Source organism: Peromyscus californicus, unplaced genomic scaffold (genome assembly GCF_007827085.1).
Source record: "Peromyscus californicus insignis strain IS unplaced genomic scaffold, ASM782708v3 Scaffold_10__1_contigs__length_136768540, whole genome shotgun sequence".
NCBI lineage: Eukaryota > Metazoa > Chordata > Mammalia > Rodentia > Cricetidae > Peromyscus > Peromyscus californicus.
The window spans coordinates 110,945,529-110,970,613 of NW_026294391.1; the positions used below are offsets into that span (position 1 = coordinate 110,945,529).

Consider the following 25,085-nt stretch of genomic DNA (forward strand, 5'->3'; position numbering starts at 1 on the left):
ACACAGTGGAGTATTAGTCAGACTTTTAAAAAAATGAAATAATGAAATTCTCAGGTAAATGGATCAAATAGAAAAAAATCGAGTGAGGTACTCAGACTCAGAGAGATAAATATGGTACGTATTCACTTATGTGTAGAAATAAGTTGTTAAATCAATGATAACCAAGCTCTGTAGAACCACATGGGTTAGGTACGGACTTAGAGTAAGGGTTTAAAGGGAACAGATAGATCTTCCTAGGAAAGGGAAATAGAACAGATAGTTATAGATGGATGGAGGGCCTGGAATGGGAGGATCAAGTTGGGAGGGGGAGAGGAGGGAGGATGAGGGAAAGAATGTGGGAAGAGAAAGTTAAAATGAAGGGTCATTTGAAGGGTAATATGGAAACCTAATATAGTAGAAGCTTCCTAAAATATATACATATATGAAGGCGCTTTAAATGAAATCACGAAATAATGGATGAGACAGAGTCACAATTGGGTATCTCTTGTCATCAAATGAAGTTTCCAGTACTGGGATTGGGTCATATCTAATTGAGTTGTTGGCCAAAGGGGTCCCATGGGAATCCCCAACAACCCAGGCTGTTCTCTAAAAACTGATGGCAAGGCCCTATTGCAGACAACACAGCCACAAATCATTGAACACAGAGATGATAAGCTGGTGCCTGCATAGAACCTTCACCCCTATGTGCTAGTGTTTCATACATGAAGGTACTCTGCAAGCTCTCAAAAGAAAAACACCAACATAAACCTAGCCACAAGCCCTTTGATCTATAAGGGTGTCCTGCCTGTAAGATATGCTAGTGCAATGGTGGCACAAAGCTTGTGGAAGCAACCAACCAGTACCTGATTTGACTTAAGACCCATGGGATGGAATCCATACCTGACACTGCTCGAAGCAGAGGTGGACAAACACAGAGCCTCACAGCCAGACATTATTCAGAGAGTAAGAGACCTTAGAACACCTAGCCCTAAATGGGATGTCTCCATCAAATCCCTTCCCTTGGGGCTCAGGGAACCCCGTGAAAGACAAAGCAGAAAGAGTGTAAGGATCAGAGAGGATGGAGGACACCAAGAAAACAAGGCCCTCTAAATCAACATGAGCAAAGCTCATATGAACTCACAGAGACTGAGGCAGCATATGCAGGGCCTGCATGGGTCTGCACCAGGTCCTATGTTATATAGTATAGCTTCCAGTTCAGTGTTTTTATGGATTCCTGAGTGTGCAAAAGAGTGGGTCTCTGTTTCTTATGCCTTCTCTAGAGCTCTTTCCTTCTGTTTATTTTGTCCAATTCCTATACGTTAGTTTTTGTTTTATCTCCTTATACTATATTATACTATACTATACTATACTATACTATACTATACTATACTATACTATACTATACAATTATATCCACTTAGAAGTCTGTCTGTTTTCCAATGAGAGACAGAAAGGGGGCAGATCTGGATGGTGGGGGAGGGTGGGAGGAACTGGGAGGAGTAGAGGGAGGGAAACATAATCAGGATATATTATGTGAGAAAAAAATCTATTTTTTTTTTTGGTTTTTTCAAGACAGGGTTTCTCTGTGTAGCTTTGTGCCTTTCCTGGAACTCACTTGGTAGCCCAGGCTGGCCTCAAACTCACAGAGATCCGCCTGGCTCTGCCTCCCGAGTGCTGGGATTAAAGGCATGCGCCACCACCGCCTGGCAAAAATCTATTTTTTAATAAAAGGAGAAGGGAGTGAGGGAGGGAGGCAGGGAGGGAGGGAGGGAGGGAGGGAGAGAGAGAGAGAGAGAGAGAGAGAGAGAGAGAGAGAGAGAGAGAGAGAGAGAGAGAGAGAGAGAGAGATTGGAGATGTGGGAGCTGAATATAATATAATGTCCTGAACTCGTGTATAATAGTAAAAGGACCAGCCTTAATATTATACTTTCCAGGGACTCAGAAGAGAAAACTACGAACGGTGAGAATTATTTTCAGGGAATGAATCTAAGTACACCATGCTCTTTGTCCGTCTACTTTGTTCCTCTGGGATAAATCCCATCTACACAGCTTCAGTTCTGTTCTCGTGCCTAGCTCCTCTCTTGCCTGATTTCTCTCTACTTTTATCTACTGCTCCCTCTAAGTTCTATCTTAATTCCCTTGTCTTAATTCTGCCTCATCTAGGTCCTTCTCATCTTGTTCTTACCCAGCTAGTACTTCCCGTCTGGCTCTTCCTCATCTTCCATCTTGACCTTCAGTTCTCTAGTCAAAAATCCTTTCCAGGCAAAATCCTCAATATCCTCTCTTTGTTCTCTTTATCCCTCTAGGTTCTATCTTTTTTCTCTGAAAATAAAACTGCCTTTTTATCCCTTTGATCCTTATCTGTCCAAGCTATCTGCCGATTTTTCTGCAGGGTAGGGGAAAGTGTGCTCGGTCCCTAGGCAACCTGTGTACAGCTAGATGCCTCCGGCGATAGTTAAAGGGAGATCTGGAACTAAAGGTATGATTTGGGAAAGGAGAAAGTTAAGCTTAATTGCCACATCCGCCAGGCCTTCTCAAACAGGTAGTTTGGATGCTAGGGTCTGTTCCTAGAGAGTACAGAGGTATCTCTGATAAGATACTTTCCTGGGTCTGGGGATGGACCTGGCCGGATGCTGCCAATGATGATAATTACAGGGAGGCTTGAACTGGGGTTCTGGCCGTGCATAGCTATCAGCACAGGTTATCTAAATTCCTAGAAGTGACTAGGTAAGGAGTTAGAGGTCTATAAAGTTAGTAAGGCTGTAAGAAAAGGAGGGTCTGAGCTAAATTGTGCGAAGCTATTACTTAAGGTCCACCTGACCTAGGCAGTGTCTCCATGTGGAATTTACCTTAGTTCAGGAGACTTATTATGTGCTGGTTTGGACTGTTATTCCTGTTAGTCCTTGAATGTGGCTAAGGGAGATATCTGATTCCAGCGCTAAAAGGAGAAGAAACGGATGGGCAATTAGGAAAGCTATGAAGGCACACATGATTTTCATAACAGAAGACAGTTGATAGATAACAAGCCAATTAACACCAAAAGCTCCTTGGAATTTGGCTTCCTCTGAAGGAATTCTTTAATCCCTTCAGGTAGTGGCTTTGCCATAACCAGCTGGGTTCTTATTCTATATTCCTGCGGCCCATAGCACTGAACTGGATACTCGAATGGTTCAAAGAAATTCATGTAAATGCTGGAGAGCTCAGAATGTCTATGGTTTAGTTAATATCTTGCTATTTGACTAACATGCTAAGTTACATAAATGTTAGCAATTAGCTTGGAGAAGCTGATAAGAGAACACTGTAGTATCTTTATAACTTCTATGTAAATCCAAATTATTCTAGATTTTTGGGTTTTTTTTGAGACAGGATTTCTCTGTGTAACAGCCTTGGTTGTCCTTGAACTCACTTTGTAGACCAGGCTGGCCTCGAACTCACAGAGATTCACCTGCCTCTGCCTCCTGAGTGCTGGGATTAAAGGCATGGGCCACCACACCCTCCTCCATTTTGCCACAATAAAAGAAAAAAGATAAATGTTTAATTTTTATGAAAAGTTCTATTTTTTTCTACAAAAGAGTAATTACAACCATAAATGATAAGGAGCCAAAATTAGTCCCTACCTCATAGTGTTCTTTAAATATGATATAGCTCTGGGCTCATAAAGAATACTCAATAAAAGATTGATAAATGTTATTGTAATAATTTAGAACCACTTAAGGGTAGTATATGCTTCTTGGGTGTGAATTGGATGTGTGCAAGATGAGGTGTAAACAGACTTCTTAAGTTTTCATATTCAAACTAATCACATAGGCATCATGAAAAATGCTGATTCTGATTTAAATAGGACTTGGCTGGAGTCTGACTATCAGAATTTCTTATAAGCTCCGAGTGTTCCTGATATTGTCACTTGGTCTCAGCTGAGTAGCAGGGAGCTAGATGCTTTGTTGAGGGCTTTCTGGAGAAGGTACATGATAATGCATAAGATCGAGCAAGGAGTCAGATGTCTGCTGCCTTGCATAGTGGCCACCTACCACATGTGGTTACTGAGCTTTTCTGGCCAATTATGAGGTGCGGATTAACTCCCATTATTCTCTTCAGATTAGTTCCCTTTAACTTTTCATGGTCCTCTTTCTGTTCCCAAGTAGTCCCGAAGTTTCTATCTCTCGGCTTCGAGAACAGGGCATGTAGCCTCAGCTACTGCTCTCTGACATTCAGTAGATGAGGCTTATTTGCTTCCCTCATCCTGATTTTCCTTTCTGAGCCCGGGTTCAGTGTCTAAATTCCGCTCACCTCCTAGTTCCCATTTTTTTTTATCTTAAATTCTCCCACTCTTAAAAAAATGTATTTATTTATTCTTCTCTCATATATTACATCCTCAACCGCAGTTTTTCCCTCCCTTCCCTGCTCCCAGTCCCCCTCCTCCCCTCCCCTGTTCCTCCAGACCCATTGTTCCTGCTTCCCTTCAGAGAAGAGCAGGCCTCCCAGGGATATCTACCAAACATGGCATAACAAGTTACAGTAAGACTAGGCACAAACCCTCATGTCAAGGCTGAGGGAGCCAACCCAGTAGGAGGAAAAGGGTCCCAAAAGCAGGCAAAAGAAATTCTCCCACTTTATCTGAAATCTTTTGATCGACCTCCCTTTAAGCGACGCCCCTCCCGCCGTCTCGCATTTTTAAGGCTACACGGACCATCTGGTAAGCTCCAGGGGGGTGGGTGACATGGCATCGCCTCTGCCCTCTCTGGTGAGCACATTCCGGGCAGAAGCGGCCGCATTCTCACGCCTTAGCGCCCTCTCTGGAAAAGCAGGTGGCTGGCTCCCGACCTTTTGCACGGCTTTCAGGACTCTGGCCTTTTGACCCTAATGGTTTCCTTTCATTCGCGCCTTCCTTTTCAGGCTAGGAGGGGGCGGAGTTAGGATGGTTTGCGCCACTGTTGCCGAGGCGACGCCTTGGTTACTTCCGTTCCTTTCAATGCTTCCGGGTTGGCGCTGCGGTGGCGTTTCCTACTGTGGGAGCCTCCGCTTCCCAGTCGTCTGATGAGCTTGAGCAGGTGAGGGGGAGCTCCTGGACTTCCAGGTTGGGGAGCGGGGTTGGGTTGAGGCAGGCCGCGCAGGGCCGGGCTGGCCTGGTTCCCGGCCTGGGAGGGGCTTAACGGTCCTTTGATCTCTCTCTCCCCTCAGCTGAGTCCCTTCCCTGTCTTTCACTCTTCTGGCATCGGTGGCTTTACTTCTTCGATTGAACCCTGCTTCCTCGATCCCCCCGGGAGGCCGCCTCCTTCAGGCGCCTCCCTTCTCTCTACGAACTCGCTCTGACAGCTGAGGAACTGGCAAGATCCTGCTACCCAGAGGGTGAATGGGTATCTTTCCCGGAATAATCCTAATTTTTCTAAGGGTGAAGTTTGCAACGGCGGCTGTGATTGTAAGCGGAGTAAGCAAACATCTCCATTGTATCAGTGTGAGGGATGCTGTTGAGAGATGCTCCCCATTACTTTCTATCCCCCTGTCACTCCTGAGGTTGAGGCATTGAAGGCATCTATTAAAATGCAGTTCAGTTACTTGATTGGGATCACAGCTATTATTAGCATGAATTTTGTTTCTCAGACAAGGTAACAGCAGGGACATTTATAGTTTTCTACCAGTGCTTCCTTGCCCAACCCCTAGAGATGCTTAGAGTAGCCATTAACTCTTTCCTCCTCTTCATTTATATCGTGAAGTGTCTTTTGTCTCCATTTCAACAGATTAACCCCATTGCTAATGAGCATTCTTTTTTTTTGCCTACTTTACACCCTCCTAAGCTATTTTCCCTACCTCTTCTGTTTGCAACCCACTGTGCTTGTAGTCCCTACTAGCTAATTAAAACAGGGTATTACCTTAATTCATTTCCCTATAAATAGAATCAGTCTTCCTCCAACATCTTGTTTTCAAGCCTTTCAAGTAGAACACTTGTTCAGCCAAAAAGCATATTGTGTATTCTGCTTGGGTCCTTCATTTCTGTCTCAGTACAAACTATATTGATGCCTACCTCCACGCGATTGTGTATGTTTGCACATCTCTCTTTGTGCATCCTATTCACCCATCCCAGATATCTTCCTTACCTGCTCCTACCCAGATTCGATCTGCTCACTATTGAGACCCAATTTAAATTCTCTCACTTCCAATAGCTTTTCCAAAGCATTCAAACACATGCCTATTGTTTTCTTGCTCTTATAGATTGCTATACAGTTTAACATTTATTTTTTTCTAACAAAATAATTAATTTCTTCTACCAGATGATTGTCCAGGGAAGATAAGTGGACTGACAAATATTGTCTACATTAGAATATATTTCTGTGAATTTTTTTGAGACAGGGTCTCACTATGTAGAACAGGCTGACTTCAGATGAACAGAGATCCATCTGCTTCTGCCTCTCAGGTGCTGGATTCAAAAACATCAATCACCACACCAGGCTGTGATTTTTACAAGCTTGACCAATTATATTCAGAGCACATTGCAGGTTTGAGTATTTAGTATGCCTTTAACACATAGCTTTAGGCTTCCTATTGCTGTCTTCCGAACATGAGAATGTTCTGAACGTGTCTAATACCTACTCTTTCTTAAAGGAGAAACCAAGAAGGTCACCCAGAATTTCCTGACCAGACTTTGAAGTAAGTGTAGGGGCTACATAATATGGATTCTAGGATATTTTTATTGTTATTTGTTAGGATATCAAGATTTCCACAATCAGATTCTAGGAATAGATGCACAAATTCTGAAGACAAATTTCATTGGCTTCTTTATATAATAAAAATATTTAGGGCACTGTATTTATATTGTTACTTAGATATGTTTTCTGTCCTTTCACCCAAAACTTAGGTTAGCCTCCATAAGTCAAAATAACTTTATGAGGAGTTGGAATACTTTACGAAGCAATTCTCTGCAACATAAGCAAGAGACAAGGGTTTCTAGGTAGAGAATCTGGGGATCAGGAGAGTGTTGTATAAGGTGTATAGTATTGGCCAGGTCCAGCAAATTACTTTTGTGGCTTCTTCTGTAATTGTTTATATACAGGTTGCATACATAAGACACTCAACTATTTGATATGTTTGTCCTCATTCTATACTAGTTTCTATGAGGTTTATAAAAGGTTTTTTTTAAGATTGATTTATTTATTATGTATACAGTGTTCTGCCTGCATGTATGCCTGCAGGCCAGAAGAGGGCACCATATCTTATTGTAGATGGTTGTGAGCCACCATGTGGTTGCTGGGAATTGAACTTAGGACCTCTTGTAAAGCAGCCAGTGCTCTTAACCTCTGAGCCATGTCTCCAGCCCCTATAAAAAGTTTTTTGAAATATGGCATCATCTTTTAGGGAATCTTACCTATTTAAGAGGAGAAGAGATGGGATAACTAGAGAATAAACCTCACCCTCGTCATCATTTTATGCCTGAATTTAAGATGTTGAGTAAACAGATTTCTCAAAAAAAATTGCATAGCTGTAGAATAATAGGTGAGGCATAAATTGGATCCATGTATCTAGCTTTATGTAAAAGACTTTGGTATTCACTGAAACTTTAATGCTTCAGTTGTATGATATGCCTCTCTGAAAAGAAACGGAGGTCTTCAGGCATAGTAACTGAAGTAAAACATATAGAATGAAGAAAATGATCAGGACTATTTAGCCCGAGAAAGAAAAATGTAGGAACATGAAAGCTGACTTTAAATATTTGAAGGGCTCCTTTGTGGGGACATAAATTTGTTCAGTGTGCCTCCAAATTGTTTTAAGGAAGGGCTGTATAAAGTCTAATAAAAGGAGATACAGAATTTCTTTCATAACTTTGATTTTTAACATTGGAGTGAAAGATGTTACTATCCCATGTGACCCGGGAGATGGTAGAGGGACAGTGTTGGTTTTGGTCAGTCTTCTACAGGCTTGTGTAATTTTATGGACTAATGGAATTTAGATGAAAACATGGCGGAGGGGATACAGATGAAGATCGCTATGCTTATTTTGCCAAATAAAGACACTAAATATTATCAACTACCTACTACCATTATAATTTTATATAAGAAAGACAATTTATCAGTGCTCCAGGGATAAACAATAGGATTTAGTAGTCATTTAGATGACGACATATGTGTAGCTGAAAAACAAAACAAAAAACAAACTTCTTTAGGAACCCCTGGGCTACCTGACCTAAGATCCAGAGACTGATCTTTCTGTTTCCTAGTATGTCTCTGTTCCCAACACTTAGTGATTTGTTATTGCTCCTGAACATTGAGCGTTTTCCTCATTAAAAGATTGGGTAGAAGGCTAGAGAGATGGCTCAGTTGTTAAGAGCAGTAGCTGCTCTACCAGAGGACTCAGGTTCAAGTCCCAACACTCACATGGCAGCTCACAACCACCTGTGACCAGTTCCAGGGGATCAAACACCCTCTTCTGGCCTTCATGGTCATTAGGCATGCATGTGGTACAGAGACATACATGTAAGCAAACACTCATATGCTGTGGGATGTTCTGTATGGCAAATGTGTTACTCTGATTGGTTGGTAAATAAAACACTGATTGGCCAGTAGTCAGGCAGGAGGAAGTATAGGCGGGACAAGGAGGAGAATAAAGCTGGGAAGTGGAAGGCTGAGTCAGAGACACTGCCAGCCGCCAAGATGACAAAGAGCATGTGAAGATGCCGGTAAGCCACGAGCCATGTGGCAAGGTATAGATTTATAGAAATGGATTAATTTAAGCTGTAAGAACAGTTAGCAAAAAGCCTGCCACGGCCATACAGTTTGTAACCAATATAAGTCTCTGTGTTTACTTGGTCGGGTCTGAGCGACTGTGGGATTGGCAGGTGAGAGATTTGTCCTGACTGTGGGCCAGGCAGGAAAACTCTAGCTACACTCATACACACACAAAAAAAATGATAAAACACTAAATATTTTCTAAAACATTGAGTAGTATGTCCTAAAGATGTGGAAGAATTTTTTTCTGTACTGAGAAAGGATGCATGAAGTTGTAAAGGGAAAGTCTGGGGGAGAAGCACAGCAGACATTTGAAATATCAAAGGCTATTTAGGGAAATCTCTAAATTTGACACCAGAGAGTGATTTTCCCCTCTTTTTTGTGTTTTTTTTGGAGACAGAGTCTTACATAGCTCAGGCTGATCTCAAACTCCCTATGTGGGAAAGGAAGGGTGAATTTGAACTACTGATCTTCCTGACTCCTATTTCCAAGTGCTGGAATTACAGGCATGTGCCACCACGTCTGACTTAAAATTGATTTTTTCTTGTCACTTGAGGAGGAATGCCCTAGTTCTCTTTTCCCTATCAATTTGCTCTTTAGAGTTGTAATGATCTTTCCTCCTATAGGGCTCTCTCTCACATATGCAATATATACTATGTTTGAAAGGAAGCTTCCACAACTATTTCTGTAGTATGTAACTAAGACATTTATGTGCGTGCTTGCTAGCCTCTCTGGAAAATTACTCTTTGCTTCGTTGCAGAGAATTACTTTTGTAAAAAATAAATCAAAACCCTCTTGCCTCTAAGAACAGAAAGTGGCTCAATGGTGCTAAGCCACACTTGGCAAGGGGAAGATAGACAGCACATGCTATCTATTAAAATGTAAATTCAGCAGTGTAGTCATAACTAGCTAACTTATTGAGCCAAGTTTCAGGGATTTTTCTAGGTGTTTAATATGTATTACTTATACACAACACAACAAACCTATGGCATGAGTTTTTATTATTATCGCTTTCAGAAAATGGAGGCAGAGAAAGACTGAATAACTTTCCCAGAGCCACAACTACTAAGTGAGAGTCAAGATGTGAATCTGGGGCCATTATTCAATGTTAGATGATCTGATTTCAGTGTGTTCCTTTTTGACCATTAACCCTTTTGAAATCGGGAAGTATACAAACTTTGAAGCTCTGAAAAAGAAAGAAATATTTCAAGGAAATCTGAAATTCTTTTAAGAAAAAGTAGTGTTTCCAAGTGGACCAGGATTTAGCAGGTGATGTCTACAGCAGTAGTTTTAAAGCATCAGTATTCTTTGAGACCTTGCAGATTCTCAGGGCAAGATTTAAACCGCCAATTAGAAACTCTGGGGGAGAGGCTCAGCAGTTCATGCTTTAATAACCTTTCTGGTACATGCTACAATTTGACAAATATTTGCCTAGATGCTAGAGCTGTGGAAAAACAAATCCAAGAGTGAAGGAGCTGAGAGTGGCAGAAAACATAAAACTGAAGTTTTTTAGTTGTTTTTGTTTTTTGAGACAGGGTTTCTCTGTGTAGCCCTGGCTGTCCTGGAACTTTGTTAAACAGGCTGGCCTCAGACTCACAGAGATCCACCTGCCTTTGCCTATGCCTCCCAAGTGTTGGGCTTAAAGGCATGTGCCACCACTGCCCTGGCAAAGCTGAAGATTTTGAAGATGCCAGATCTAAGATGGATTTGATGGGGAAGAAGTAAAATGGCTGGGGACAGAAGTACATTACTAAAGAATTAGAACATAAAAAGTATAGTACTTGCATATGTTATTCAAGTTCAGGGAAAGGGAAAGGAGATCACTGGATGGCTGATGTTCAATGTCAGAAGTGTGATAGATCCACGTTGCTGTCATTTCTCCAGGAGCCAGAAGCAAGGTGAATTGCTCCTTAGCTCAGTGTGGGCCTCACTGAGTTACCTGCTTTGGTGTATAGCTAACTCAGTTCCTAGAACTGAGATGCTAAATTTTAGTGGAGAGCTGAGAGAGCAGAGAACATTAGGGGGTAGTGCTGGGAGCTTGTCCTTTGTGCCTGAATCAAGCTAACTGAATACCATGAACTGCTTTTATAAGATGCCTCAGCCTATGTAACGTGAATTCCAGTTTCCTTGACTGGTGATTGTCTAGATGAATGTCACAGATGGGTGTGCTGGATGGGCTGAAGCTTCTTTGGGTGGGGAACAGTGGAAAATTAAATTAGAAAGAATGAAGGGCACATGTTGATTTTTTGAGTGACTGTACACCTACCCTACAGAATGACATTAAAGAACGAACTCATCATCATCATCCAGCACATGAAACAGGACTTTCCATTTTGTCTCATTCCACTTGGTGGTTTTTATTTTTTCCTCTACATTTGTTTGATTTGCCAGTTTTGTTGATTCAGATCATATAACCAAGTGTTAACCAATACTCTCTTCATTGTTGTGCCCTTTTCTGATTCGTGTTTATTTTTAGCATCAGAAAAGTTCCACTTTAAGCCATGAGATGTCTGGTCTGAACTGGAAACCTTTTGTGTATGGCGGCCTTGCCTCTATTGTTGCCGAGTTCGGTAAGAATCTGAAAAAAGAATGACAAGTATGTTTTATTTCACAGATTGTTATATATGGTACCAATTATTTTTGGAGAAAACCAGAGAACAAATAAAAAGAGTGTTGTCATCTTTGTTTTAAAAATTATTGTGCCAGGCAGTGGTAGTGCACAGCTTTTATCCCAGCACTCGGGAGGCAGAGGCAGGTGGATCTCTGAGTTCGAGGCCAGCCTGGTCTGCAAAGTGATTTCCAGAACAACCAGGGCTACTACACAGAGAAATCCTGTCTTGAAAAACCAAAAAATATTGTTGTTTTATAGCTATCAAGGAATATTCCTGAGAAGGTGTTAGTAATGATAAAGCGAATGGGATTAAGAAGTCAAATTTTGAACATTTTTGATAGCTTAGTGATTTGTTAATTTTTCCAAGCCAAACATACATAATCATGGAGGACTATATATGACAGTGGTTTCTGTGTATTCCTTGTACTAATGGTCTTTCATTTATGCTAAGATTATAATTTTCTTCTTATCAAGGCTTCTTTTTTGAAAATCTCATTTCCATTTTAGAAGCAAACAAGATCAAACAAGAGTCATCTCTATTTTGGTTTAAATTTTGAAATATTTTTAGATTGTGACTTTTCATTTTCCAGATTTTTCTTTTCCCTAAATGATTCCTAAGTATCTACAATTCAGCAGTGTTTGTTGACTTTCTTGCTATATACTCTGGTCTTATACTATCCAGGTCACAAAAGTTCAGAACTACATATATAAAGAGCTTGCTAGTTTTAGATCTTGAAATCTTTCTTAAAACCCAGTTTGTTCATGCAACAACCACTTTTATGTGCTGAGATAAGAAAAGAGAGTTTTATTGAAGAATCCTGCTAGAGATGACAAGAAGGCTCAGCAGGTAAAAATGCATGCTGCCAAGTTTGAGGGACCTGAATTTGATCCCTGGGACCCATATGGTTGTAAGACAGAACCAATTCCTGAAGGCTGTCCTCTGATGTCCATGCATGAGCCATGGCAAATGTACCCCCCACACATACATATGCATGCACACAAATAAATAAAGCCTAATTGAAAAAAATAATGGCTTAAGTACTCTGCGGGTATTACTCCTGAACTATCCAAGGCACCATGATGAATAGAGCCAAGTGAGACTTGGCCAGTTTCTCTCATAGTATTAGGAAGTTGTAAACACACACATGCCGACACCCCCACCCCCACACTATTGGAACTGCATCTAAGAGCATCTAAAGCAGCGATCCCATGCTTTCTTGTGCTTGTGATAATGTGAGGGGATTTTATGAGGGAGAGACAGGGAGACTTGAGGTGGGAGAGAATGGGAGGAAAAGACTAATAAATGTCATTGGCATTGGTATGTTACAGACAAAGTGAGAGAAACATCTAAACTTCTTTGCATTTCTGACAGAAAATATCAGGTATACTGTGTGGCAAGTTGTGCTTCCTAGAGAGGCTAGTGCATTTCACTTCACTTAGAGCCTTTACCCTCTGGCAGTGGTGGTGGAGTAGATATCTGAGTGTTATGAAGAGGGCCCTGTCTTAGATTTCCAATATTGTCATTGCCTTATATTTAGCCAAAACATACTTGTGTTCTTTGTAAATACTTAGGAGTGTGTTCCTTCATAGGCACTTTCCCTGTGGACCTTACTAAAACACGGCTGCAAGTCCAAGGCCAGAGCATCGATGTCCGTTTCAAAGAAATAAAATATAGAGGGATGTTTCATGCCTTGTTCCGAATTTATAAAGAAGAAGGGATCTTGGCTCTGTATTCAGGGTAAGTCTGGCTTCTTTCCTTCTGTCATGAACAACTGCATGATAGTTTACACCATTCACATTTCAACTTGTAGTTCTGTATTGGTGGGCTTTTGTATATTTCATCTGCTTGTAAGTCTTGAGCTTTGGATTTTGTGTTAATCTGGCTGTATGTAAGAAATGTGAAGATGGATAATATCATTGCATCATAAGCTTTTTTTTCTGGCTTCCTGACACTCATTGGTGGCTGTTGTAAAAGCAGCACCAATTAGCTGTATACATTCTTGTGAGAATTTTTCTGATTTGGCAAACACTGGCTTCCTTTAAGACGTTCTTTGTGAAAGATACACTATTTTGGCATATTAAATAGGAGTGAAGAATAGGAGAAAGGGAGAACCTTTTTTCATCACCTCTTGATTACCCCTCTGTTTATGATTTATTGTCCAGTTTGTAGTTCACCTGCTGCTGATTTCCTAGTCCATCCTAAGTCTAGGCTACCAGAATTGCTGGGAGGATGGAAATCAATTTTGCCAGTGACCTGGGTTGGGCTTATTTAAAATATAGTTTTCTTAGAGGAAAAGAAAAAAGCAAAAAAGCAAACAAAAAAACCGATCTTCATCCAGAATGAAATGATTCATGGATCATCTCATTTACCTTGTTCTTTCATTAGCATAGATAACCTCGATATTCTTTTCCTGATACAAGTAATAGAGTCAGAAATATGCATATTTAGTCATCTGTTTTTTCTTCTTCTTCAATCCTAACCATTTGAGCTGTTGCTTTATTTCTATTTATATCTCTTAAAGTATAGTTCTGCAATTTGGATGAATCTCAAAGGAGGCATGAGTGAGAACATCTTCAGTTTATGAGCAGAATTTCAGTAGGTTGAGAGCTTGGCGCTATTGCTTCCTTTTTGATCGGGTTAAAGATGTATCTGCAATTGGTAGGAAATAAAGGTTGATTTTTTTTTAACCTATAAGGTGTGGGTTAGTGTCTTAACTCTTGTAGATGGCTACATTCAATTTGTTCATCTTTTCTAAAGGATTTTTGCATCTAAGTTCATGAGCGATATAGGTCTGTGGTTTTTGTTTGTACTATTTTTATCTGTTTTTTTGCTATCAAGGTAATGCTAGCCAAAATGATTTGGGAAACATTCCTGCTTCTGTTTTCTCGAGAAATTGTATAAGATTAATGTTAATTCTTCAACCGTTTTTTGGTAAACTTGTTTGGGCTGGGAATTTCTAATTTTTGAACTTTTATAAAACTATTAATTCAATGGGGGTGGAGAGATGGCTCAGTAGTTAGGAGCACTGGCTGCTCTTCCATAGGACCTGGGTTCCATTTCCAGTACCCACATGGTGATTAACTACTGCCTGTAACTCCAGTTCTAGAAGATCTTATGCCCTCCTCTGGCCTCCATGGGCATTGCATGCACATGGTGCACAGATATACTTGTAGGCAAAATACCCATATACATAAAATAAAAGTAAACATAATCTGAAAAATTTAAAAACGATGAATTCAATTTTATTTTGTAAAATTTTAATACTCTTAGTTTGGGCCACTGTAACAAAGTACATATACTTGATGTCTTGTAAATAGCGGGAATGAATTTTTCATACTTCTAGAGGTTGGGTGAGCACTTGACTATAAATTATTCTCAGCTATGCTTTGGCTACATATTCTCTGCCTACCCCCCGACTGTTTTCTAATACTGGTGATTGAGCCTAGGGTCTAACACATGCTATGCAAGTGCTCTATCTGTGAACTGCCTAGTCCTCCTCTTGACTTTTTATGTAAGAGAGGGCCATATTAAGCTGCTCAGGCTTGCCTTGTACTCACCCTAGTTCAAGCAGGCCGGGAACTCCTCATTCTCCTACCTTAGCCTGCAAGTAGCTGCTGGGATTACAGAACTGTTCTGCCAGACCTGGCTGTATCCTGTGTACTTTTTATTATTTTTTATAATATTTAACATTTTTGAATTACAATTATATAATTTCCTCCTTCCCTTTCTCCCTCCACCCATTTCCATGTATATCTTTCCCCTCTCTCATATTCATGGCATCTTTTTCTTTCTTTGTCAGTTTTTCATGGGTGAGTGAAAAAAAATGCATGCTGTATTGCTTGGAAAGATATAGATAAAATAATTGTAAAATCTACAAGTACGTGTTAAATAAAATTAACTTCTCTTTCTCTCTCTCTTTTTTTGGGCAGAATTGCCCCTGCTTTGCTAAGACAGGCATCATATGGCACCATCAAAATTGGTATTTACCAAAGCTTGAAGCGGTTATTTGTAGAACGTTTGGAAGGTCAGTATGCTCAACTGTCTTTCGAGGTTATCCTCAAAGGATTGTTGAAATCATGCTTAATGTGAAATATTTACCTCATGATACCAGAGAGTGAAAGACAGTCACTGTGGGGATAAAGGGAGCATCTGTTGACTTGGCCTAAATCCCTACAGAGGGGATATGTGGGTTAGAGGAACCTGCTCTTCAAATGTATCTTTTACAATCAACTAAAGAAAACTTGTAGTCTGGCAAGATGGCTTAATGGGTAAATTCATGCAAGTGTAACTACCTGAGTTTGATACCTGTAACCTATGCAAATGTGGAAGGAGTGAACACATTCTGTAAAGTTGAACTCTGACCTTCATACATATATATGAGGCCATGATATATGTCCTCCCCGCAAAATAGCAATTCTTAAAAAAAAACAAACTTGTTGTCATTCTTGAAGAAGCCTAGAACAGCCATTTTATATATATATAAAATGTACATATGTTTTGTTTTTATTTTTTGTTTTTTTTGAGACAGGGTTTCTGTAGCCAGGGTTTTCCTGTGTCCCACCTGGCCTGCAGTCAGGACAAATCTCTCTCACCCATGAGTCCTGCAGCCACTGGACCCAAGTAAACACACAGAGGCTTATATTATTTACAAACTGTATGGCCATTAGTTCAAGCTTATTACTGACTAGCTCTTTCACTTAAACTCAGCTCATTTCTGTTAATCTATATGTTGCCATGTTTTCTGTGGCTTTACCTGTGTGCCATTACATGCTGCTCCCTGGATGGTGGGCTGGTATCTCCCGACTCAGCCTTTCTCTTCCCGGAATTCTCCTTGTCTGCTTATCCTGCCTATAATTCCTGCCTGGCTACTGGCCAATCAGCATTTTATTTATCAACCAATCAGAGCAACACATATTCACAGCATACAGAACATTCCACAGCAGGTTTCTCTGTGTAGTTTTGGTGCCTGTCCTGGATCTTGCTCTGTAGACTAGGCTGGCCTCGAACTCACAGAGATCTGCCGGGTTCTGTCTCCCGAGTGCTGGGATTAAAGGTGTGCACCACCACCACCCGGTGATATGTATGTTCACATGTACATGTAGTAACAATTAGTGAAAAAAGACACCATAAATTTGAAGAACAGGGAGAGGTATAGGGAAGGCTTTGGAGGGAAAAAAGGGAAGGGAGAAATGTTGTAATTAAATTATAATCTCAGGCAGTGGTGGCACACGCTTTTAATCCCAGCACTCGGGAGGCAGAGGCAAGCAGATTTCTGAGTTCAAGGCCAGCCTGGTCTACAGACTGAGCTCCAGAACATCCAGGGCTATTACAAAGAGAAATCCTGTCTTGAAAAACTGAAAAACAAAACAAAACAAAACCATAAATTATAATATCAAAAAAATTTAAAAAATTTATAATCAGATGCATTATATGTTTGAAGTGGTTAATAAGAAAATACCACATTCTAATTTGTGTAGTATACTGACAATTATGTAGAAGAATATGATGTCTTCAAGATAATGTTTCTAAGGAAATAATGGTTTATATTTTATAATTTGTATATATTTTGTATAAATTTGGGATGGTCTACAGATATTTGAAAATCTTTACTTTGATAAACCTTGAAGTTCCTTTTCATGTCATCTCTCTGGAAAGGATTTTCTTCATACGGTGTCTCACCAATACTTAATAAAATGAGCCTTTATTTATTTATTTATTTTATATTTTCACAGATGAAACTCTCCTGATTAATATGATCTGTGGGGTAGTGTCAGGAGTGATTTCATCTACTATAGCCAATCCCACTGATGTTCTAAAGGTAAGAGAGATGTCTGCAATGTGAGTTGAAAGACCACAGCTTTAACTCAGATTCGAGTTCAGATTCTTATCTGTCCATTGTTAGTTCTAAATTCTTGGGTAAATTTCTTAACCACGTAATGTCTCATTCATTCTTGTTTTGGAATGAAGATAATGCAGTGCTTTTAGCATAAAGTTGTTAAGAATTAGAGTTAATATATGTAAACTTGTATAACATTATGCTTCATAGTAGATGTTCAAAAATATTTTAAGGTGATATGCATTAATCCATTGGTTTTCAGCCTGGGCTTTGCTATCCACTACAGATTCTTTTCAAAGCTCTGCAGGAAATTGATTTCTAGATTCCTTATTCTGTTTATATTCTTCAAGTGGTGTGAGAATGAATTTGTGTTTCTAATAGCCTTTTTCCCATTTTACAAGACAAAGGCATATCCCTTATCTATTCCAGATCTTCAGATGGTGTATTGATCTGAGACATCAAACTAGGATAGATCGAGGTAGAGGTTTTTAGAGAAGTTTCTTTTCATAACTGCTTTACCTTAAATTTATACTGTTTCTGTCTTTCCTTACCTTGTCTACATTAAAGATGAGCTTTGACTTTCAATGTGATGTATCTTGGATTTTGCTGATTTATAAGAATGTGATTGGACTTCTTTAGCATTTTATCAGTCACAGAATGAAACACTTATTTTAATGCCAGCCTTCAGCTTTATCTGACAAATGGTAAAAATTTCCTTCTTAATTAATAAAGCACTAAATGTATGATAAAACTATGTGAGGGAATCACAAATTGGGATTTTTGTTTGTTTTTCTGAGACAGAATCTTATGTAGTCCATTCTAGCTTTGAACTCACTAAGTAGCAAAGAATGACCTTGAATTCCTGGTCCTCCTGCCTTACTGGGAATACAGGTATTTACAACCATGAATCTCAAGTTTAAAAAATATTGTTTTATGTGTGTGGGTGTTTTGCCTTCATGTGTGTCTGTGTGTCTGTGTACCACGTGCATGCAGTGTTCATGGAAGCTGGGAGAGGACATCTGAGTCCCTGGAACTGGAGTTACAGACAGTTGTGAGCTACCATGTGGGTGCTGGAATTGGGCCTAGGTCTGCTGGAAGACCAGCAAGTACTCGTAACTGCCGAGCCGTGTCTCCAGGCCAGAGTTATGAGAAAAAAATGTCAAATTCATTGCTTATAATAAGAGAAAGTACAAATTAGGATCCAAGTGGCAAACTAAGTGGCAGGAGAGTCAGTCACCTTACAGCAATAACAGCAGAGTCTATAATGTATAAGCGAATACTCAGCCCAATCTATAGGGGTTTCTTCCGGGACTTTGCCCCAGTGAATAGCAAAATCCTTGGATGCTCAAGTCCCTTACATAGAATGAAACAGTATTTGTGCATAACCTGTGCGTATTCCCTTAGATATTTTAAAGCCACTCTAGATTACTTATGATGTTTAATATAATGTAAACATATATAAATAGTTGCTATATTATTCCAGAAATATTGACGAGGAAAAATTCTACACGTGTTCAGTACAAGTGCAGTTTTTTTTCCAAAGATTTCTCAATTGGGGATTGGTTGAATCCAGAAATATAAAACTGCAGACTATTTTGATCATTATTTGATTGTCTGGTATAAATTATCATTCTTTTTAAAAATGAAATTAGCCAGGTGATGGTGCCGCACACCTTTAATCCTGGCACTCGGGAGGCAGAGGCAGGTGGATATCTGTGAGTTCAATGCCAACCTGGTCTACAGAGTGAGTTCCAAGACAGCCAAAGCTACACAGAGAAACCCTGTCTCAAAAAAGAAAATAAAAAAAAAGAAAAGAAAAAGAAAATTAAAAATTTAAATATTATTTTTTGTGTATATGTACTTTACCTGAATGTATGCATGTGTACCTCATGTGCCTAGTGTCCATAGAGCCTGAAGAGGGCGTTGGATCCCCTGGAACTGTAAAGAGAGTTGTGAGCTCCTATGTTGGTGTTGAGAACTGAACCCAGGTCCTCTGGAATAACTCTGAGCTGACTCTTTAGCCCCCAAATTAAATTTATCATCATCATCATTACTATAATTTTGTGTGTGGGGCACATGTATGTACATGTGGAGGTTAGAGGAAACCTTTTGAAATCAACTCTCTTTTGACAATGAGTTCTAGGGTTTGGACTCAAAAGAGAACAATGATCATCTATAGAATCCCCATTCATATGTAAACCTCTATTAATATTTGGGTATGTATGATCATCTAGTCTTCTCACCGTGTTTATAGTTTTTTCTAAACTTCCCATGTTTTTGGTAAGAATTATATATACTGCTTTGCAGCACTTTTCTGTTTAACAGTTAATTTTTAACACTTTCTAAAGTCTACAAATACTTTAGGGGAAAATGTTATGGCTCCATTGTATTCTGTTAAATGGATGTCATCATTATGTAAGCAATGGATTGTTGATATTGATTTTTGGCATTTGAATAGTCCCTAATATTTTACTGAACTAATTACATGCTTTTTTCAAACAGGGTCTTACTATGTAGTCATGACTGTCCTAGAACTCACTGTATAGAACAGGTGGGCCTTGGATTCACAAAGATCCACCTGGCTCTGCCTCCTGAGTGCTGGGATTAAAGGAGTGCGCCACCACCGCCTGGCTCAAACTAGTTATATTTCACTGAAGACTTGTTATTGTCCAACTCCAGAAAAGATAGATTTACTATGGGAAATATGAGGCCAAATGAGAATCTTTATAGAATATACTTTGGCATAAATTATGTAAAGTAATTCCTTAATTTTAAAGGAGTGAACTCTCTCATTTTGGTTTTCTCTGCCAAAATAAAATGTTCACTTCTTTTTGTTTTAGATTCGGATGCAGGCTCAAGGAAGTTTGTTCCAAGGGAGCATGATTGGCAGCTTCATCGATATATACCAGCAAGAAGGTACCAGGGGGCTGTGGAGAGTGAGTACTCTTTTACTGGTGCTGTATTTTACTCCTTACTTGACATTCATATTAAGCCATGAGATTGTGACTAACCCCAAGCAAGGTAAAGAGCTCCTTGCCACCCCTGAAAGGATCAAAACTTACCAGCAGTTCCTATGTCTAGACATACAGTTTAGGGTTGTATGTATGAGAAAAATGCCGTATTATTTGAGATAGCCATTTTGCTTTCCTAAACGTCACAGTGAATTTAGTGGTTCAGTATAGCTTTGTCAGTTTCAGATTAAACACAGTAATGTTTATCTGTCATGGTCTCTATAGTGCTTATGTTCAAAGAGTATAACAGTGTTTTTAACCTTATAATTATAAAGCATAAGATGTACCATAAAATATTGATAAAATTTACAAAAATATGAGGAAAAATTCCAGTAGTTCCACCACTTAGAGATTATCACTTTGAACATTTTGTCATTATTGTCTAGTCTTTATTTATACTTTGCTTTTTTTTAGATGGAAGATAAGTTTGTAATTATATTTATGTACAGAAAACTTAGCAGTGTACATTTAACCCAATTTAGTGGCGAGTTCTTTGGCCTTTGCCTTTTCCAGCTTGGCAAATTGAGCCACAGATTTAGGACCCAGGACGTTGCCTCCCAGTGGCGGCGGATCTCATCATATCTGTCGTTGTAATTGATAGCTTCCACCAGCTTAGTCAGAGCACCCTTGTCTTCTGAGTTAACCTGTGTGAAGGCAACAGTGGTGCATGTCTTCCTGTGGACCAGCCGCCCCAGTCTGGCCTTTCCCTTGGTGATGCAGTAGGGGACCCCCATCTTTGACACAGGGCAGGCAGGAAGACCACCCGCTCAATGGGGTCTACATCGTGGGCAATCACCACCAGCTGAGCCTTCTTGTTCTCCACCAAGGTGGTGACTGTACTGACCCCCGCTCGGAGGACAGGTGGTCCCTTAGTTGGGACGTCCCCTTTGCCAGCAGCTTTCTTCTCAGCACAGGCCACCAGCCTTTGCTTCTTCTCCTGCTTTGTCTCTGGCTTGTACTTGTGAGCAAGCCTAAGCAGCTGGGTAGCTGTTTGCTGGTCCAGGGCCTGTGTGAACTGGTTAACAGCAGGAGGTGCTTTGAGCCGCTTGTAGAGGATGGCTTTTTGCTGCTGCAGCCTAATGTAGCGGGGGCCATTTGACGAAGCGTGTGAGATCTCTTTATGGCTGAATGTCCTGCCCAAAGCCGAAGTTCTTAGGCCTTTTCTCAAACAAAGGATTCACCACCTTTTTGGCCTCCTGTTTCTTCACGACGGCGGGGGCCGGGGCCACCTTCTTCCCCTTGGCCTTCTTTCCCTTGGACATCTTGCTTGGCTGGAGGAGAGAGAAAGAAAAGGGAATTGTGGGTAATATATAAGCAGTCGCGGAGATCTATACTTCGCCTTTTGCTGTCATTGTTGCAATAACTTTTTTGTTTTTGTTTTGTTTTGAGATAGGGTTTAGTAAGTAGCCCAGACTGGTCTTGAACTTGTGATTCTCCTGCCTATGTCTCCTGAGTGCTGAGATGTCAGGTCTGTTCCACTATACCTAACTTCTTTTGAGACAGGATCTTACTATGTAGTCTTGGCTGGCCTAGAATGTACTGTGTAGTCCAGGCTGGCCTCAAACTCACAGAGCTCCCCCTCCTCTGCCTCCTGAGTGCTAGGATTAAAGGCATGTGCCACCACACTAGGCTATTGAATAACTTTTTATTCTGTTGTGATCATTGAATTATTCTAAGCAAATAAGACTATTATTAGAATATGCAAAGAGAGCAGAATGGCATGGCAAGTCCATTGATAGACTTTTAAATAAAATTGAGAGCTTTATTATTTTCTTTCCTTTATAATTTTCTACAGCTAATTCTTACTTTAAAAATTCAAACAAAATAGAGCTGAAAGAATTGAACTATGAATATGCATGATCTGGATTAGACAACTGATAACGTTTTGGCATAATTACTTGATCTGTCTCTTTGAGTACAGAAGCACACACACTATTTTGCTAAACGATATAATAGTATGTCATAGACATTATGAAAGTCCCCTAAACACTTCAAGATGTGTCTCATAAGAAGGTAGAGATGGCTCATCAGTTAAGAGCACAGACTGTGTTTGCAGAAACCCGAGTTTGGGCTAAATGTAATGGCAGGTAGCTGCACTCATGTGTGCATACCCTTTCATAGGCATACACATAATTAAAAATAAAAAGGAAAATAAATTTAGAAAAAGAACAAAACATTCTCTATGCTAACAATACTATTGTCAATTGTAAGAAAGTTAACAGTACTTAAGGGGCTGAAGAGATAGCTCAGTGGTTAAGAACACTTGCTGCTCTTGCAGAGGAAATAGTTGGGTTGCCAGCTACTACATGGCAGCTTTACCATCCATAACTCTAGTTCCAGGGGAATCAAAGCCCTTTTCTAACTTTTGCAGGAACCCAGGAACACACGTGATGCATAGATATACATGTAGGCAAAACAGGTATATGCATAATAAATAAATCTGAAAAAAGAACCTAATACTTAAAACCTAGACCATATTAAAAATCCGCCTATTTATGAGACCAGGATAGTTTTCATATAGTGTATTTACGTGTGGTCTTTGGCTTGTTCCTCTATTGCCTGAAACTTGAGATTACTGACTTTCTTACATTCATTCTAAACCTTTTGCATCCAGGTAAGAGGTGCGTGTTTGGTTATGCCACATTAAGCTGTGCAGAGATGCCTACTTAGTCATATGATGTCCAGCAGCTCTTGCTGTCATAAAAGGCAAGCTTTCATCCTTTTGCAATTAGCAGGTAATTTATGAGGTGAAATTCTGACAACATGCATATATCCCAATACCTAATAATTGAATATAACTACTTTTATGGCCACGCTACTTGTATGATCCTGGCACATAATGTACAGAAGCAAAGTACATTGTGTTATGTATTCTTTTGATATAGACATAACTTTTTACTTAATGATCATAGCACCATTAATGATCCTTGAGGTTTGCTTTCTGATAACAGTAGGGTGTACTTTCCTGATTAGTCCAATTTATAGCAAGAACTAGAACATTTTCATGAATTGATGCCAAGAGACAAAGACCAAACAATGAGATTATAAATTAGGTTAGGGGAACCCAGACATTTTATTTTTAATTTTACTTGTGGTAATTGTTATACAATACACATAGAATTTCAATAGTATTGAATCTATTCACATTGTTTGCAACCAATATCCAGAACTTAAAAAATTATTATTTTTATTAACATATATTAATTATAAACAATGAGTTTCATTTCACCCTTTATTACCTTCTACTCCTATTGAACCCTGTCCTCTTTCCAGTTTGTCTCCCTCTACTTCCATGTTTTTGTTTTTATTTGTGAACCAATGTGTTTAATTAGTTTTACTTGCAGGAGCATGGATACCTTACCAATGTGTATATCACTAAAATAAAATGTCTTTTCTTCCCCCAGCAACCATTAACCGTCTATAGATCCTCAGGCAGAGGTGGAGCCTCATGAGCCTCTCTGTGCTCCACGATTAATTCAGAATTCATTGAAATGCAATGCATGCAAAACTGAGACTCTATAACCACTAAACAACCATTCTTACTTTCCCCTACCTCCTGGCAACTCCCATACTACTCTCTGTTTTTGTGAATTTGTCAAGTAACTCAAATAAGTGGATTCATCTAAGTTTGCCCTTTTATGAGATTTCATTTAGCACAGTGTCCCTGAAATTCATCCATGCAATAGAATGTATTTGAATTTCCTTCCTGTTAAAGATTGGATAATATTTATGTGTGTATATTATTTAAACACTTCACAGACAGACTGTATACATACACACACACACACACACACACACACACACAAATATGCACACACAGTTTATCTATTCAACCACTGATGGATGTTTGGGCATTTTCATTTTTTGGGCTATTGTGAATGATGTTGCAATGAACATGGGTATGCAAATATCCTTTTGGAGACACTATATTTAATTTTTTGGGGTACATATATAGAAGTGGAATTGCTGGATTATTTGGTAATTCAGTTTGATTTTTTGAGGAGTTGACATAGCTATCATTATTTTCCAGACTACTTAACATTATTAAGGCATGTAATGAAAAGAAGTAAAAGTATATTTTATTATGTTTTCTTGAGATATACTGTTTTTTCTGTCCCACCTGCCAGCTCCAAAATAACCACGCAGAGACTTATTATTAGTTATGGAAGCTTGGCTGATAGCTTAGGCTTGTTTCTAACTAGCTCTTATAACTTAAATTAACCCATAGCTTTTGTTCTATGTTCTTTTACATGGCTCGGTTACCTTTTCTTAGTAATACCCATGCTGTTTGCTCTGTGTCCCTGGCATGTCCTCCTCCTTCCCAGCATCCTGTCTACCCCCTCTGCCCCCAAAATCCTGGCTAGCCATTGGCTGTTCAGCTTTTTATTAAACCAATCTGATTGACACATCTTCACAGTGTACAAAAAGATTATTCCACAACATTTCTCCCTTTTTGTAAAAGGAAAGGTTTTAACTTTAACATAGTAAAACTACATATAATAACAATTATCAGGTAAGAATTACATTTACAATGTCAAGTCCATTTGTATTTGGCAATTTCAAAGAAAATGCTCCATTATTTATCCTATTTTGGTGAGTCCAAAGTGTTTTTTTAACCTAATTTTCTATCATAATTAAGGAAAAGTATAACTATAACTATCTAGTCTTCAACTCCATCAAAGACCTTATAGGACATAATATTACCTGAATAAACAAAGCACATTGCAAGCAACTTCCAAAAATATAGAAATGACAGAGACATTTGGCTACTTGGACAATCACCCAAAGTTCCCAAAAAAAAAAAAAAAAAACAAAAAAAAAACAAAAAGCCGGGCGGTGGTGGCGCACGCCTTTAATCCCAGCACTCGGGAGGCAGAGCCAGGCAGATCTCTGTGAGTTCGAGGCCAGCCTGGGCTGCCAAGTGAGTTCCAGG

At 39.5% G+C, this 25,085-nt stretch overlaps 1 protein-coding gene and 1 pseudogene across 4 annotated transcripts in view; one reads left to right on the top strand and one right to left on the bottom strand.

Moving 5' to 3' along the window:
- Window positions 1-4,897: 4,897 nt before the first annotated feature.
- The window catches only part of Slc25a14 (solute carrier family 25 member 14), a 41,961-nt gene continuing 21,773 nt past the window's right edge, over window positions 4,898-25,085 (top strand). The window contains exons 1-8 of one of the 4 annotated variants that reach the window (XM_052739131.1): window positions 4,898-5,027; window positions 5,158-5,404; window positions 6,577-6,621; window positions 11,170-11,263; window positions 12,895-13,042; window positions 15,235-15,329; window positions 17,038-17,123; window positions 19,982-20,077. In XM_052739131.1, coding sequence (XP_052595091.1) covers window positions 11,200-11,263; window positions 12,895-13,042; window positions 15,235-15,329; window positions 17,038-17,123; window positions 19,982-20,077 — 489 coding nt within the window. In that variant the 5' untranslated portion in view covers window positions 4,898-5,027; window positions 5,158-5,404; window positions 6,577-6,621; window positions 11,170-11,199. The remainder of the gene's footprint in view (window positions 5,028-5,157; window positions 5,405-6,576; window positions 6,622-11,169; window positions 11,264-12,894; window positions 13,043-15,234; window positions 15,330-17,037; window positions 17,124-19,981; window positions 20,078-25,085) is intronic. The other 3 variants (XM_052739117.1, XM_052739123.1, XM_052739141.1) reach the window with 3 other exon arrangements.
- On the bottom strand, window positions 20,621-24,890 carry LOC128111005 (60S ribosomal protein L7a-like; annotated as a pseudogene).